Consider the following 17,237-nt stretch of genomic DNA (forward strand, 5'->3'; position numbering starts at 1 on the left):
TTCCAAGATGGAGTAAGTTCAAAGGTGGCAGGGCAGAACCCACATCCATGTAATTTTTACAATCTTTCCTTGAACTCTGAGGTTTAAAGTGAGGATCAGGACAAGCACACTGTTGAAATCAAAGTTTTGCAAAACTCTACAGGACTGGAAGTATGACTGTCCTGGTGAATACATGCCCTGCTTCCCTTGCTCACCCTCCAGCACAAATATAGAACATTTTTTTCAGAAGCAAAGTGTTACCAACATAAATCTGTTCCTGTTTGCAAAAATCTGTAATTTTGCTGTAGGACTATTGTGTCAACACAATTTAAGATGCCTCCAACCAAGCATAGAATGATGTATAAAACAGGTTGAGACTGGATTAGGAAACTACTGTCAGTGACTTCAGCTGATGTGGATTACTCTTGCTGCAGTTAAGTGAAAACCAGTAAGATACATCATAAATGTTCAGATTACACGCATTACTGGTTATGTTGTTGTACTGACATTCCGTGTGTACTTCACTTCATCCCATACTGCTCCTAAACAAAAATGTCTTTCACCCCCTAGGAGGAAGGAAATGCAGAATAAAAGGGGCACGGAAAGGTAAATCAGGGCTGCAGCGTTTTTGTCAATAGTGAAATACGCAATTGCCAGCGCATTGTCTGGGGCTGAATGCTGAGTGATGCTCCGTCTGCTGAGAACATTGGTGGTTCCAATGTTCTTGTTCATCTTCAGATGTCCAGTGAGATTAGGGATGTGTGCTGAACCCTCGGTGCCCTGTGGTGCCCTAGTCATGCTCTCAAGCAAGGACACCCAACACACACCTGCCAGCAAGCAGTGACATGCTCGGAGGGTGGTATCTGCTAACTCAGCTCCACATTTGCACCAAGGGAAACTGTCCTCCCAAAAGGAAATACCTGCTTACCCAAACCAGTGGAGAAAAGTCGGTGCCTTTGAAGGCTTCCACAGGGAGATCTTCTTTAGGAAGAACCCACATTTAGACGGGGCAGCCTTGAAAACAGAATTCTACCTTACTGAACCTTGGGCTGCTCCCATTGAGGGAGGCATCAGGACGCTGAGGCTGCTCCCACATCTGAGCCATCTCTAAGTTTCTGGGTGCCTGGGGACATTTGTATCTCTTTCTGGACACTGTGCCCGTGTCACTGGTGGCCTGTATACCACCAGCTCTCCTCTCTGTGCTGTAGGCTCATCTCTCCATCTCTGGTTGCCCTGAGGACCAGGGTGGCAGTGAGGCATGTGGGGTTCAACCATGTCCTGGCAGAGACCTTTGGCAGAGCTGCAAGCAGAGAGCAGCCAGAAAACAGCTCCTGTTCCATCACATTTCTTTCTCCTCCTGGACATAGTCTGATTCTCCTCTTTCCCACTCAGTGCTCCCACTGGGCTGTGTCCCTTGAAGTCTACCTCATCCTGTGAGGAGGGGGCCAGTGCTAGGATCCTTCAGCTTTTCAACCCACATGTGTAAATGCTGGATTTTAGCCCACGGCTCCAAGTATTTCTGTCCCAAATGTGATGACAGAAACCTCATTAACTTATAAGCATGTTAGACTGGTCCTAATGGGGAATTCTGTTCTCCTAAGGATTAAATGTTTGTGTGCTTCCTTGTAAAGTTAGCCCTGGAGTTGCAGTCCTGGTGACCTGGATATTAGGGCATAGGTGAATTCTTGTTACTCACCTAGCCCATGATTTTACTGTTTGTCAGTGAAGGGTCTGTCCACTTGTCATCTGATTATGCAAATTCACCTTCCATGTGAGTCGGGATTTAAGTTTCGCTGTTTTTCAGGGTCTGACTATGTGCAGAGGGAGTTGTAGTTTTTTTTTTTTCCACAGGAACTTCCTTTCTCGAAACACCACCCCTTGGCAGTGGACCTGCTGACACCTCAGAGCAAGACACAGATAAAAAGGGCAGTCTGTCTTCTTTCTCCACACTCAGAGGCAAGTGGCAGAGACTGCTCAGGAGTTTGGAAGCTGCTGGCACTGCAAGCATCTCGGGTAGAAACTCTGACAAGAACCATGTTCAGCAACACTGGTGAGTTTTTAATGCTTGACATATGTTAGGTGTGAAGTTTGGCAAGTCTCCTGCAGGGAGGATTGCAGCTCCAGAGGTTCTCAGCTCTCTGATTGCCATGGGTGACACCTTGAGGAAAGAAGTTTTGATGCTCACAGGGGATTAGTTTGCTCTGGCTGTGCAAATTCTGTTTTTGACAGATTGGTAAACTAACTGCAAGACACAGCTCATTTTTCATCATTGTTCTTCAACCTGTAGACATCTGGTTCTGTCAGTGACAATGGGAAAGAAATGCAGCTCTTTTAAACTTGTTCCACATCAATGTTAAAATAATTTCTTTCTTTCAGGCTACTTTATCATGTAGATTATTGCTCCTTAGTGATGGCTGATAGCATCTGAAGTTTCAAAATAACCGAAAGGAGGATTTCTTTGGGCTTGAGCTCTGTCCCATGGCTGTCCTGCCTACCCTGTTGTCAGGAGATCCTGCACCTACCGAGAAAGGTGCCTGGGTCACTCCTGAAGCAGCTGCTGAACCAGCACCACTGGCCAGCCCAGCCCAGCCTCAGAATGCCCAGAACCCCTGGGGTTTGGGATGTAGCTGAGCAGATGCACATGTGGGCTGGGTGGTGCCCACAGCAGAGCTGGGAGCAGGTCTCCATGGCTTTCAGGAGGGGAGGGGTGTTTTAACACCGCTCTGAGTCCTTCAGTTTTAAACCTCTGTACTCTTGAGTGCGGATGAGTTGAAATTTTCCAAGTCCTGGACTGCAGCATCTTTGGGATGTGATCTCACATCTCTGGGATGTGCCTGAGTGTTTGCCTGGAGGCTGGGCAAAAATCAGTAGGAAGTGCAGGTATACAAATTATGCTCTGTCTTGAAAAACTACAGTTCTCATTCCCATTCTCTTCTGTCCTTCTGAGCAGCCCTTGTTCCCACTGAAGCCAGACATACTATAAATACCCTGCTCCATATTGATAGGGTTATAAACCCCATCACCTCCTCATCATAAGGGAAAGAAGGCCCCACATACTTACCAGTGATAAGGTCTCATATGTCCATCTTTGATCACTGTTCTCTTGAAGCTCTGAACATCTCTCCAGGCAGGCAGTGATGCAATGGGGCTTGTGGGTTAGTGTAGAAAGGAGTTCTATAAAGGATAAATCATGGAAGTAGGTGACAAAATACTGCCTTGATTTTTTTTTTCTATTAAAAAAGAAAAGAAATCTGACAGGATTTGAGGTTTGGGCTTGCTTCTGGCCCGGCCCAGGAGTGAGCACAAACAGAACTGCCTCTCACAGCCTGAGCCTCTGTCCTCCGTGTTCTAGGTATACTCAGCTCTTCTGTAAATCGTGAATTTCCGTGTTGGCACACCAAGGTGCCTGCAGGCAGCCAGACTCAGGGTGTGTGGGGGCCCAGCTCCATGGGCAGGAAGCAGGGCAGGAAGACAAAAGCAGCAGGTGAGAGCTGCCCAGGGAAGGCAAGCTGCGGCCAAGCCCCCTGGGATGTGGTGATGGGTGCGCCACTGGCTCACTCTGAGGCATTCCTTGGCACAGGACGCCGTGCCAGGCAGGTCACAGGGTATCGCAGGTGTGTTTGCACAGGAATAAATGCAGCACAACTGACGGGCAGTGCTGAGTGGAGACAGGTCTTTGGCACAGTGCTCGGCACAGTCAGGCCATGCTCTAGGGCAGCTGTTGTCAGTGAATCTTCCCTGCATCCTCAACAGCACTGGTGATGTCCAGAAATGGGATGGATATGCAGTCCCTAAGTTAAGAAATGCTGGATGAATGGATTTCCTTGGGCCCTTTCCCACAGCTATCCTATGTGTTCAACTCTCATATCCCTTTGCATCCCTCTCCCAGGGCCAAGAATTTTTGGGATCTTCTCAGCCCAGCGCCAGGGTTTTCCATAAAGAACAAGGTTGAGCAACTTTAGTGTTTGGAGATTTCTTAATGCTGAGGAAGATGCACTTCCTCTTTGTCCTCAAGAGGGTTAAGCAGCTAGCTCCAGCTGAAATTTTTTGATATAAATGCACACACACCCCATTGCGCAAAATGTCAGCTCAAGGCTGGCTACTGGCATGCAGCAAGCAAACAAAAAAGCACTCAAATATTAAGCTGGTTAACAAAAGATGCTGGTCAATTTTAAGTCTATTTGTTGTGCCAGTTATATCTGGTATGTAATGAAGATAAATATGGTTTATATATTTACGAAGAAGAAATACACAGAGATAGGGTGGGGATCCAGAGGTGGTCAGTTCTGTTTACTCAGGGCTGCAGTCGCTGCGCAGCACAGGTTGCAGTAGGAAGCGTGCTGCTGATTTCAGCCTGCCCTGACACTAGCCCTGCATGTGGCATCTCCCATGCCACACCAGCTACCAGCAGATTCCAGCCTCTTCTGTGTTAGGGATGGTTCTTGTTGATAATAACATGGTTGCCAGGTACCATGCAAATCTGTCAAGACATTTGGTGAATTAATCTCTTCAACCATTATGCTTTTGACTTGCTAATATCAAAGGTTACCGTAACCCGTATTTGCCTCTCCCACATCTTCATCTGAATCACTCATGAGAAGAGTGCTTATGAGGTATTGTTACTCCCTGCTGTTCACACAGAATTCATCCTTTGAGGATATTTAATGAGCAGGTACAAGACATAAACGCTCCCGAAGAAATACAGCTCAGCCACATTCCAGCATGCTCTGGCTTTTCTTGTCACAACTGGGCAGGCTGCCAAAGCCTGATGCAGTGACCCCCAAATCTCCATCATCATTCAAAGCTGAGGGCTTTCTTTTTGCTCAGGTGTATCACTGGGTTGTGCCTCTCGAAGTTCCACTCCTATGCCACAGCCCTGAACCACAAACCACTGGGCACAGAGATGCTGAGGCTTTTCCTGGCCCTGATCCCATCCAGAGCTGCAGGAGAGGAGGCAGTCATTTTCAATATTGTGTCTTTTAAAATTTTATTTTATATTGTATTTTGCTAGATCTCTTGTTACTCTAGATATTTTGATGACTCACAGGGCCGCATTAAGAAGAAGAAAACTGTCTTTACTGAGAAAATCACCATCTCTTCTTTCTCCTTTCTCCTTGTCTCCTGATGTTTTTCCAGAGAGCAGTCTGAAGGTCACTGGGGTTGACTTTCTGAAGAGCCAGAACACACGGCAGCACCACACGGATGGGTACAACATCCAGAGCCTGGTGGTGAGGCGCGGGCAGCCCTTCCAGGTGCAGGTCAGCCTCAGCAGGGAGCTCAGGGCTGCCGACAAGCTGACTCTGCGCTTTGGCATCGGTAAGCAGGAGTCCCTCTGCGCCCACCAGGCAAAGCCAGAGAGCCCCAGGAGCATCCAGCTGCCTCTTCTTGGCACTGCACAGGCATTGCAGACCTGTGCAACCCTCACACATATTGTCTTGGGTATGTTTCCAGGTGAAAATCCAATGAAAAACAATGGGAGCCTGCTGTCGCTGAAACCGGAGCGGGAGGATTTCAATGGGTGGAAAATCTCCATGGTTGAGAGGAAAGGCAAAGAGGTAAAGCTTGTGGGCAAGGGGCCCAATGCCCAGTACCAAGGCCATTAGAAGCTACAGAGCAAAGCATCCTCATGTCCCTGTCCTGCTTCCCTTGGTTCTCTGATTTTAGATGGGCAGCAGCCTTGTCCTGCTTATTTCATTGCTCCCCCCACGCACAGGCAGGCTTTGCCTTATCCCATTGCCTTCCCCTCTTTCCCCACAGGGATCTGCATGGCCCCCAGCTTTGCCACTCGTGCCAGTTCTGTGGCACCATGTTTGTGCCATGCATGTGGCCATGGTGGGGTGTCCCTCATGCTGTCTCTCCTTGTTGTCTCCTCAGTGCCTGCTGTCTGTCACCAGCTCGCCCAATGCCCCTGTGGGAAAATACAACCTGCATGTGAAGACTGGCAGTAACATTTACAAGCCTGAAAATGGTGTCATCTACCTTTTGTTCAATCCTTGGTGTGAAGGTGAGTGGTCCTGCAACTGGGAGTGATAATTACTCCTACCAGGGATTGTCCCAGATGGATTTTTGCCTCATATTTTCCCTATTCTCCTTTCTTACATACATTGCTTTTTCCCCATAAAACACTGTAAGCAGCATCCTCGTGGAGACAGTGGGAAGCTGGGCAATAGCAACAAGCCAGCTCCTCGTTGGATATTCTCCAGTGCCAGGACATAGAGGGACATCTATCTGTCACATCTGTTTGCACCTCTGTATCATCCCTCTCTGTTTCCCTGAGCCAGCCAAAGATTAACTGAGAGAACTGGGTTGGCTTAAGATCCAGAGAATATAACCGGAATAAAAAATTGTGTGGTTGGTGGGCATCAGTTCCCCAGTTCTCTCTGTTGTATACCTAGTACTCCACAGTGTTCAGAAATAAGATTTTGGCAATAATAGAAGAGTGGTCACATAGCAATGGACCTACAAAGGGAAATTAAAGATTAGTCTTATTAGAAATTCTTTCATGATAGGAGCAAAAAAATGGGAATGCTGCATGGTCATCTGTTTGTGTGAATGTTGCAGATCCTTGGTTACCCCAGTTTAGCTTTTCATGGAAGATTTCATACAGGGTGTGCAAACCACTTGACATCTGAGGGATTTTTTTCTGCAGATGATGTTGTCTACATGGCCAATGATGCAGAGAAGGAGGAATATGTGCTCAACGACACTGGCACCATCTATGTTGGGTCTGCATACAGCATCTACGACAGGCCCTGGAATTTTGGGCAGGTAAAACACAGCTGTCTTGTCAGCCCTATTACCCTCCTTCATCCCTTCAGCATGGAGCCCATGAGTAGCTCAAAGTGCTGGAATGACCCTGCCAGCTTCACTGGGAGGGCTCACCTGCTTAGAGTAGCCTGTGTGCCTACGTGTGTTCCCCACCCACAGCTGGAGAATGGGATTTAGCGGCACATTTATAGTCAGATGATGTGACCCCCTGGTAAAGGATGTGGAAACTGGGGACAGGATATTTCTGATTGAAAAAATTCCCATAAGGGAATTCCTGCTCTCATGCAACTGTAGGTGCTGTTCATCAGCTAATGAGACATGGAGAGGGCTGATGGGGAAAAAAAAGTCTGATTTACCTGTTGTATCGTAGTTGGGAATAAAGAGGGTAAAATTACTGGCAGAGGTTATCACCTTTCAAGTGATGCCTTCACTGACAGCTGTGGGCAGGACACAATCAGCCACTCTCTCAGGAAAGGTGTTCCTGCGCGCTGCCTCTGAGATAACTCCAGAGGAGTGGAATGTCAAATTGGTTTGGGCTAGAGATAAGAGGTAGATGCCAGAGCAGATTTATTTTCACCCTGTACAAAGCACACAGGCACCAAGCATGGTATATCCCACCCTATCCAGACAGAAATCCCCAGCAAAAACCATTCAAATCTGGGTTTTTTCTGTTTTGTTTTGTTTTGTTTTATAAGTCTACAATTTTTGCAGGCTATCTGCAGAGTATGTGTCTGCAGGACATACATAGCCCAAAGGTACTCACACTGATGCCTTTACACTAAAGGGGCCAAAGGGCATAATCTGTAGGGCTGTTCCTATCCTAATATTTATCCTGCTGTTAAGCAATGAGAATTGATATTGATATTCTGACAAGCTTCATTGGATCCTATGTTTGACATCTTTCTGAACTGGACCTCAGGGAGCTTTATCAGCAATTGCTAATTAGGAATCTTTGTTGTAATAATTAGCATTTATGTACCTTTCTTTTTTCCAAGGTTCATTTTGTGCCTATGTCAATAGACTAAATATCAGTAGAGATCTTAAATTTTCATTACTCTTGTGAGTAATTTGCAGAGTTGCAGGGAGATGACGTTGGTGATTTTTGTGCACAGGAGTAAAGATTGCTGGATCAGGTTCCAACTGTTTTTGTATGACACTCGAGACAGCCTTTTGTCTTACAAGGCTGGGTTTCATTTTAGCCCTTGTTTGGAGAGAACAGCTTTGGGAAGACCCACAGCCTTGGAAATTCAATATAACAAGCAAATTCTGTTTTAGAGCAGCATATAAAAATATCTCTGTTTTCTCCCCAAAACAGTTTGAGGAATTTATCTTGGATGCCTGCATGTATCTGCTGGACAAAAGCAAGCTCAGCCTGGCTCAGAGAAGGGATCCTGCACATGTGTCCAGAGCCATGTCTGCTTTGGTAAGCCTCTCTCAGTGAAGTGCTTTGCCTCTTCATATCTTCCCTTGTCCTTACTTGCTCTTCTTTCCCTGGGACCATGAACACCATTTCAGGAGGCATCTGAATGGGATTCTTTTGGGAAACTGCAAGCAAAAAGACAGAGGCATTTTGGGGTGGAGGGAAGAGGCAACCCAAAATATAGCACGTTCCCATCTCCAAAGTTTGCAGCTGCCCCAGTGGTTGTCCTGCCTCATCAGCTGTGTTGGTGGGGCCAAGAAAAGGGTTGTGTTTTGGGTGGGTAGCTACTCTCTGTGCTGGGACCCTTTTGGAGGCCTGTGGCTTAAGACACAGGATGCAGAGTTAATTTTTACTGCCCTGAGCAGAATTTACACCTCTCTCTAGATATCCAGGTGGAATTTCTAACCAGGGGAGCCCCCATCCAGGACCAGCAGCCTTGATGGGTTCCACATGGCTGTGGGGTACCAGGGAAGCCACAGGGCAGGCACAGACCCTGGGGTTTAAGCCTCATTCAGCCTCATCCCTTAATTTTTCTCTGTGTGTGTGTGGCCACAGGTTAATGCCAATGATGACAGCGGAGTCCTGCTGGGGAACTGGTCAGGGAACTACGTCAGTGGAACATCCCCTATGGATTGGATTGGGAGTGTGATGATTTTGCAGAAGTACTACAAAACCAAGAAGCCGGTGCGTTATGGACAGTGCTGGGTCTTCGCAGGAGTCCTCAACACAGGTGAGCAGTGAACAGTGACCTGCCTCCCTTCTCTGACACCCCAATTACTGTGCTCGTAAGCCAAATTACTGTGCCTCTGAGCAACAGAGGGGCCAGGGTCTGTCTGTAAGGAGAGGCTGAGGGATCCAGCACTGCTCAGCCAGAAGAGAAGGCTTTGGGGGTCTGATCCTTGTGTGTAAATACCTGACAGGAAGGAGTGGGGTGCAGACAGGCTCTTCTCATTGGCACCCAACAACAAGAGCAGAGGTGATAGGCACAGCCTGAAACATGGGAGGTTCTGCTGTCTGAACCTGAGAAAACAGCTTTTTTCACTGTGAGAATGACCAAGCACTGGCACAGAGAGGTTATGGAATCTACATCCTTGGAGATGTTCAAAAGCCATCTGGACACAGTCCTGAGCACCTGCTCTAGAGGAGCCTGGGTGGGCAGAGGGGTCAGGGGAGAGGATGCCCGCCAGGCTGAGGGATTTTGTGACCCTGTGTTTGTCTGTCTGTGCTGCAGTCATGCGTTGCCTGGGGGTGCCATGCCGCTGTGTGAGCACCTTTGACGCGGCCCACGACACGGAGGAGAACCTGAGGGTTGATGTTTACCTGAACGACAAAGGAGAAAAGCTGAACTCGTTGTCCTTCGACTCTGTCTGGTACTGCCAAGTGGGGCTAACAATGCCCGAAAGGCCCTGTGCTGCCTTGCAGTGCCCCATTTCCCAGCCCCAGCAATTCCTTTGAGAATTTCCCTACTGCTTGGGGTTTGTTGCCCAGGAGAGAGAGAGAGAAAGCCAGGGGTTTCACAGGGTTACCTACAAGTACCCATTAAATTTGTCCTTACTAAAGGATTAAGGGAGGAGACCATGACTCTTCAGGCTGTAACAACTCACACCTTTTCTTTCCAACCCAAACGCACACAGGAACTTCCACGTGTGGAATGATGCCTGGATGAAGAGAACAGACATACCAAATGGGTTTAGTGGCTGGCAGGCAATTGATTCAACCCCTCAGGAGCAAAGTCAAGGTAGGATTTGCCTAGAAAGGCTCTTCTGCAACTCCTGAGGGAGGCAGGGACATTTTGTGTGTAAAACATGCTTCCCAGTCAGCAAACCAGGTACTCCTCACACACAACTTCATGCACCAGCGCAGTGACACTGTAAAACAGCAGGTGTCACTCCTGCCCCCTCAGCCCAGGATGGAAGGAACAGCATTTCTTGGCAGGCACAAACCCAACTGTGTGGGAATGTGAATTTTGTTTCAGAGGTTAGAGGACATCTAAGTCATTGGGGTCAGAAGCCTGCTCATTGGTAGATGACAGGAGTGACCACCAAAACTCCCTGCACAGGTTCAGGGAATTTGAAGGTGGAACAAAACCAAAAGAATAATCCTCAGGGAAATGCAGAAAGTGGAATATTGCCTAGAGATCAAACAGAGATGTCTGGATGCAGCCGACTTAATAACCTGATACTGAAATTGGCTAAGGAAGAAACTTTCTAACACAATTTTGAAGCATTAGAAAGCAGACATTCCTTATTGCAGCATGCTGAACACCCAGAGGGTATTCCCTCTGATTGGGTGTATCATGAAATTTTACAACAAGGTATTTATTCCATCATGATCATACATATTCATTAGAGTGTACTTTATGGCTAATACATAAACATCGCTTCTTCTAGAACTAATTTGCTTGCATCTGCCTCTTACTGAAAGGCCTTTTATGGTTCTGGGGGGTCGTCTGAAGGGGTCCCTGGTGGTTGTACTCACCAAGTACCCCCGGCCTTACAGATGACCTTGCCTGGAACTTCTCTTAGGGCACGTGCAGTTGTTTCTTGTCACATAACATTGACACAAAAGCCACTATATTCCTCATTATCTGTTTATGCACTGGTTCCAGCTATGTTTAGCATCCTGTGGGCCTACTTTTACATCATTTTATTTATGTCTTTAAAGCACACTGCCTGTGTTTGGACAAGGGACTGTTATGTTCCATTCCTTTTATCAAACCCAGCTGTGGCTTTCTAACCTTAAAATTATCTAAGTAAGGGGAAACGTGCAAAAGCTCCTACCAGACCTTGGTCATCTATAAAAAATTCCCAAGCAGCTGTGGGATAAATGAGAGGGTTTGGAGTTCATTACTGAGTTGGAGGGCTGTTTACTGCTAAGCATCAACTGCCATGGCCACAGATTCCTGCTTGAATGTTGTCTGAGTGTGGAGCAAAAACTGGAGCCACAGCAGGTGTTTGGAAAGCCAGCTGGTATTGAATGCTCTTTCCAGGTCGTTTCCAGTGTGGGCCCTGCCCGGTGAAGGCTGTGCGGGAAGGAGATGTGTACCTGCCCTACGACGCCAAGTTCGTGTATGCGGAGGTGAACGCTGACAGGGTCTACTGGGTGGTCAAGAAGGTGAACGGCAAGGATAAATACTTCAAGGTCGGCACAGAGACCCAAGCCATTGGCAAGAACATCAGCACAAAAGCCGTGGGGCAGAACAGGCGGGTAGACATCACCAAGGAGTACAAGTACCCCGAAGGTAACTGCCCCCATCCTCTGACCCAGTGCCAAAGAGGAGACCCCCACCTTGCAGGTCACCCCACAGCACGTGTTTTTTCCAGGAGAAAACTGCAGGAGTAGCTGTAGTGGCAAACTCGGCCTAAGGCCTGGAGACCCTCGGGAGGCAGCGCTGCTCCTGGGCATCCTCATGCCCGCAGTGACACCTATAGGCTGCTCCTCAGGGACACGAGCAAGCCTCCAGACAGTGAAAGAAATGAGCTGAGTGATGGACCTAGTGTCACACTGACCTTGGCTTTATTTTTTCATTTCTTCATTTTGCCTTTCCATTCCCCCAAACCATTTTGGAAAACAAAAAATCCCACATTTCCTTCCCACAGTTCTCAAGATCCAGCCATGTTGTCCTAGATTGTTAAAACCTTCTCAGTGAGGAGGGCAAAAATATCAGGCTGAAATATTTAAGAGTATCCATCCTCTAAATTGTCTCTTTCAGGAAATTCTTCCAGGCCAGAATGCTACAGCTAGATTTGGTGGTAGCAAAAACCAAGAAGTTGTCCTAAGCAGAGGCTGGAGGTGCTCTGACATCCTCTCTGCTTATCAGCAAAAGCATAAATAAGGGGAAGATAGCTCTGGGTGAGGAGACTGAGATACAGCTGTCACCCATATTTCTCTTCATCCAGGCTCCAAAGAGGAAAGGATGTCCATGCAAAGAGCTTACAGCTTCCTACGCCCTTCGGGGTTGATGCCTCGTTCAGGCTATGCTTCTACTGTGCAGACAATAGGTGCCAACACCGAGCCTTTGGTCCCCAAGGAGCCAGTCACCAAGACTGGACTCCACCTGGAGATAGCCAATACAGAACCTTTGCATCCTGGCAATCCCCTGGAAATGGCCATCACAGTGAAGATCTCTGCTCCTGGGAACTGGACCGTTGACCTTATTGGCTCCTGCCAGCTGCAGTACTATACTGGAAATGTTCAGGCCAATCTTGGAACTATCAAAGAGACCATCACTCTTGAAGGCCCATCTGGTAAGCACAGAAAGCTTGCTGTGTTCTGTAGTCTAATTTACTGTGGCAGTCTGGAGTTTGTACTGGCTCCACTATAGACCAGTGTAGGCCCTGTACTCTGTGAAGAGCAGAAATTGCCTGCCTAGAACCTACCTCCCTCTTCACTGCATTTGAAGTCTCAGTTACAGACTGGGATCCCTCTGTAGCAGGGACCAAAATATGAAGGCCCTGCTGCAGCTTCAAGGAGGTGATTAGGAATACATCACTGTGGGCAGAGGTTTTCATGGCATGAGCAAGGTGTGCTGAAGCATCTCCCTCCTGTCCTCACTGTCTGAACATCAAAGATGTCACCACAGGCTTTGTGTGCATCCATGTGGATCATTTCCCTCACAGGATTTAGATGGCTGGAAATTTCAGCCTTTTTTTGTCCTTCTGTTTGCCACTCTAATTTGGGTGGTGGTGATGCTGGTGTTATTTTCTGAATTCTTTGCCCAAGCAAATTCCCACTTCATGACTGCCTGCCTGGCTGATCCCTGGAGCTGTTTGCTGCTGTGCTCTGCACATCTTTGAGTAACCTAGCTTGTATTTTTGATTCCAAGCCACGTAACTGAAATTTGCTAAACAAGAGATTAACAAATAATAAATAATTAACAACCCTTGCTGATTCCTAGCATGAATCACTCTCAAAAAAAAAAGAAAAAAAAGAAAGAAAAAAAAATTTAAAAAATCTTTGCTGTTGATGAGCACTGAGTGTTTTCACTCATATACTGTTGTTGTCAAAATGCAGCAGGGCAGGACACAAAGGTAGCTCCTTTCCATGGGCTGCATGTGCCAGGTACCACCCGCTCAGCCAGGGCTTCCCCCCGCAGGGACTGAAGGGAAAGCAGGATGGTCTCAGCAAATACGGCTCATGCCACATCCTGCCGACTTTGCCACCCAGTTCCTGGGCATGTGGTGAAACACCAAGCTGTGTTTTCTTTCCTGCAGAGATGCAGATCCCCCTGAAAATAGCACCTGATGCATACATGAAGACACTGTCCTCTGTGGAAGATGAAGTCCTCATCCTTGTCACCGCCATTGCCGAGGTCAAGGAAACCAATGACAAACTCACCAAGGAGACCTCAATGAGATTCCAGTATCCCCCCATCACTGTCCAGGTGAGGCAGCCGCCAGCTGGGCTTTGGGAGGACAAGGGTTAAAGCTCGGCTCACTGCAGCACCAGGTGGTGCTAGCATTCCCAGGGGGATCTCCCAAACAGCTGCCTCCTAGGATGCTCAGTTCTTGGCGTCTTATTTGGCTATTCAACATTCATTTGAAGGTTGAAAGCGGCCATGAAATCAAAGTTTTATTACTGCCCCATCTAAAAGGGGAAGGCAGGGGCTGCTGGAGGGAAGGGGATGGGAGAGGGCAGTTTGTACAGAGCCCATCTCCAAGCCCACAGCTCTTCCTCCTGAAGCAAAAATGTGCTGAGAAACCATCTGGGAAAACACAGTGCTTTGGGTGGGTGGAAAGGATATGAAGGGGTTGTCCCCTATCATGCTGGTGGTGAGCAAACCTGCAGCAGCTCTGACATCTTTATTACCCCCCTAATCCCCAATTTTGGGTTTGTTTCTCTCTTTCCTCCTCTGCTAGATGCCAGAAACAGCCAGTCTGTACAATGACTTCAACTGTGCATTCATCTTCAAGAACAAGCTGAATGTGACCCTGGAAAACTGCAAGCTGCTGGTGGAGGGCTTGGGCATATTTAAAATGACAACATTTGAGCTGGGGTAAGGAGATGAGCCAATGAAATGACCATGGCAGGACTCTGCTCTGCTTTTTCTTTTTTTTAAATATCCTTGAAGAAGTGGTTAGAGGATTTGCAGGAAGAGAGGCCTTTGCCAGCTGTGTTTGAAACTGCACCACATTTGACCAGAAAGACCCACACAGCAGCTGACAGGCTCAGGGCAGATGGGCATGACAGGGACTCCCCCCATGCTCCTGCTGTGCTGCCCATAAGTGTGAGCACAGCTGCTTCATTCAGAGCTGAATTTGGTGTTTCAGCAGTACAGGGAACTCTGGGGAAGGTCCCCAGGATCACTGGGACCACTAGGCAGTACCACCATGCCAGGTCCCATTTGCTGCAAACTGGTCATGGGGGAAGGGGAATATCCACCCTAAACATATGCAGTGACTATTTCTTTAAGAGAAATTATTCAAAAGTGGCAAATAACCCAAATTAATGATGGGACTATTTTGGTTTTTCCTTTGTCCTCAGGGATATAATGCCTGGCAGGATCATGAAGTCTGAAATAGTATGCACTCCGACAAGACTAGGAGAGAAGAAAATCGTAGCCAAGCTGATCTCCAACCAGATCAAAGGGATCTCTGCAGAGAAGGGCATCTTCATCACTGAGTAGGATCAGTGCCTTGGCAGCGTGCAAATGTTGGCCTTGCTAAATGTATCTCATCACTGGGCACTTCTTGCCTTCTTGATTGCTGCACAGTGCTTCTAAAGTAAAGAGCAAAAATGCCATAAAGCTAAGGGAATTAAACTGCCTTAAAGGCACAGTTGCATTGATTGTAGTTAATTGTGATTCAATAAAGATGGTGAAAATTGACTGTGTGATTTGCTTTGGTGATATTGTCACATTGGGATGGCTCTGGACCCACAAGGGGATGTTCTCATCTCAGACCAGGGATTGGAGCTTGTGTTGGTACCAGCTTCAGCCAGAGATGGGTGTGAGCCTGGGAGGGGCAGCAGTGCTGTGGTCCTGCATAGAGGGACACACAGGGACTTCACTGCACAAAGGGCTGCTGTGCAGCTCAAGGAACATTTCAAGCAAATCCCTCCTAGTTAATTCCCTCTCCTCCCAGCTGACCATCTGGGGAATGACACATGCCTTTCCTTGACTTTAGAGTTCAGAAAGAGCAAACCCAGCACATTCTCCCCAAACACCATTTTTCGTACATCTTCCTATCCCACTTCTTTTGGGGGTTTTCAGGCATTTTTGGAAGAGGCATTTTTTGCCATCTCCAGCAGCATTCATTACTAGTACTTCCCTAGAAATGTACAACCTCTATTCTTCCCCTTCCACCCTGAATGCTGCTGGACTACAGGAAGAACCTCGATGGCAGTGTACACCTGGAGCTCTTCCAGCCATAATCACACTGGAAAAGACAACAGCTGTGCACAGCTGGAGCCCACCTCTGCACTGCACACCCCAGCAACTCCTGAGCCCACCTTTAGCAAGGGATTTCCCTGTCCCAGCATGGCCAGCAGCAGAGTGGCAGTGGGTTTGACAGCATTTCCACAAGTAAAGAGGAAATCAGGTCACACAGTAGTACAGGGAGTAATTTATCTGTTTATTTAAAAGGCAAATGCTCAAGCATTAAGGCAGTGGAGCGGAAAAAAGAAATAGTGACTACATCTGGTTATGTGCCAGCCCATAAAAAGGGAAGAGGGAAAAAAAGGACATTAAAAGGCCAAAAGGTTTTAACCACTCTTCTGCATTTCAAAGATTTGGGGAACTCCCAGACAAGCACACACGTGGCTGCCAGGCCACAGAAGGGGGTCAAGGCTGCCCAGACCCCTGCTGCCCCTCTGCCCAGTGTTGTGTCACTCCACAGCAGCACAGGGTCCCCAAAAGGCCACCTCCTGTGGTGGCACAGCAGGGAGTGGCAGCTCCTCTCCAGAGGCAGAACAGGTGCATGGTCCATGCACATCACGTCCGCAGAGCAGGGAAGAGCAGGTGGTGCTTGGCAGATGAAGTATTAGTTCTTTAAAAAGTACAGCAGCAACCAAAGGCACAAAAGGAGTTACAAACAGCAAAAAATGCATTTTTTCACAAGATGTAAATTCCCTATTTGCATAGAAAACCTGCTGTGGAAGACACCAGGTGAGAAGTACGAGAACATTTTCCACATATGCCACAGCTCTGTCCATCACATATTAACACCTCATGTCAGAGCAGTGATGGGATCTTCAGCAGACCATGTCCCACTGAGCAGTGCAGGGGGAGCATTCTCCCTAGCCCCATAAATTCAGGGCACTAAAAGCAGGCTCTCCAGGATGTCTTTCCTGGGACCTGGCGAGCCAGCCAGGACCACAGCAGCATGGTCTGAACATGAAGGCATCCCCTAACAAAGGGCAAGAAGTGTACAGAGGGAAGGGAAGGTAAACAGTGAGCTTAGCTTCAATTCCATGTAAATCATGTTTGGTCTCAAGTTACCAGTCAATCCTTAAAGAAGAAGGTTTATACAAAAGCTGTGGATAAAAGATTTTTCCAACTTGTGAAGACTTGTGATTTCTGACAGCTGTCATACTACATTGAGACAAGAAGGAGATACACCAGGGGGTACTGGGACTTTGGGAGAGGCCAAGGGAGACTGACAGCCAAGAAACACCAGAACTGATTTCCTAGGCAGAGGAAGTCACCCTGCCATGTCTTGAGGGCACCACAGCTAGAGCTGGCTGTCCATGCTCTGTGTAAGGCCCAGGGACACGTCCCTGTCTCATTCAGACTGTAACTGGAGGAGAGGAGATGACTGCTCTGGCTCTTACCCTCCTCTTCACACTGCTTTTCTGTTTCCCCTATTAAAAAAAAAAAACAAACCCAAAAATGCCAGCACCTGAGGAACAACAGGAGAGGTGGGAAACAGAACAAATGACAAATGTTCTCATGATGAAGAGAACCAGGTTTGAAGGTGGAGGAGAAATTTGGCTGCCTCCATCCATGCCTACCCAAAGGCATGTCCCAGAGTAGGGTCCCTGTCCTGAGAAGCATCCCTGGAACGCAGCACAGGGGTTCTCTCCCAAGCTGACATCCCCATATGCCTGCCTCAAGGTGATTTTCAGCCATGGA

The 17,237-nt window shown here is 47.7% G+C and overlaps 1 protein-coding gene across 1 annotated transcript; it reads left to right on the plus strand.

The window, feature by feature from the left end:
* The first annotated feature begins 1,698 nt into the window (after positions 1–1,698).
* TGM4 (transglutaminase 4) lies at positions 1,699–14,993 on the plus strand. The gene is made up of 14 exons (XM_066572016.1): positions 1,699–2,029; positions 5,116–5,295; positions 5,431–5,534; positions 5,854–5,983; positions 6,629–6,747; positions 8,063–8,170; positions 8,723–8,897; positions 9,399–9,537; positions 9,802–9,905; positions 11,157–11,408; positions 12,067–12,414; positions 13,381–13,550; positions 14,026–14,162; positions 14,651–14,993. The coding sequence occupies exons 1-14, from the start codon at positions 2,014–2,016 to the stop codon at positions 14,790–14,792; spliced, it is 2,124 nt and encodes a 707-aa protein (XP_066428113.1). The 5' UTR covers positions 1,699–2,013; the 3' UTR covers positions 14,793–14,993.
* The last annotated feature ends 2,244 nt before the right edge of the window (positions 14,994–17,237 follow it).

This window comes from Molothrus aeneus, chromosome 1 (genome assembly GCF_037042795.1).
Source record: "Molothrus aeneus isolate 106 chromosome 1, BPBGC_Maene_1.0, whole genome shotgun sequence".
NCBI lineage: Eukaryota > Metazoa > Chordata > Aves > Passeriformes > Icteridae > Molothrus > Molothrus aeneus.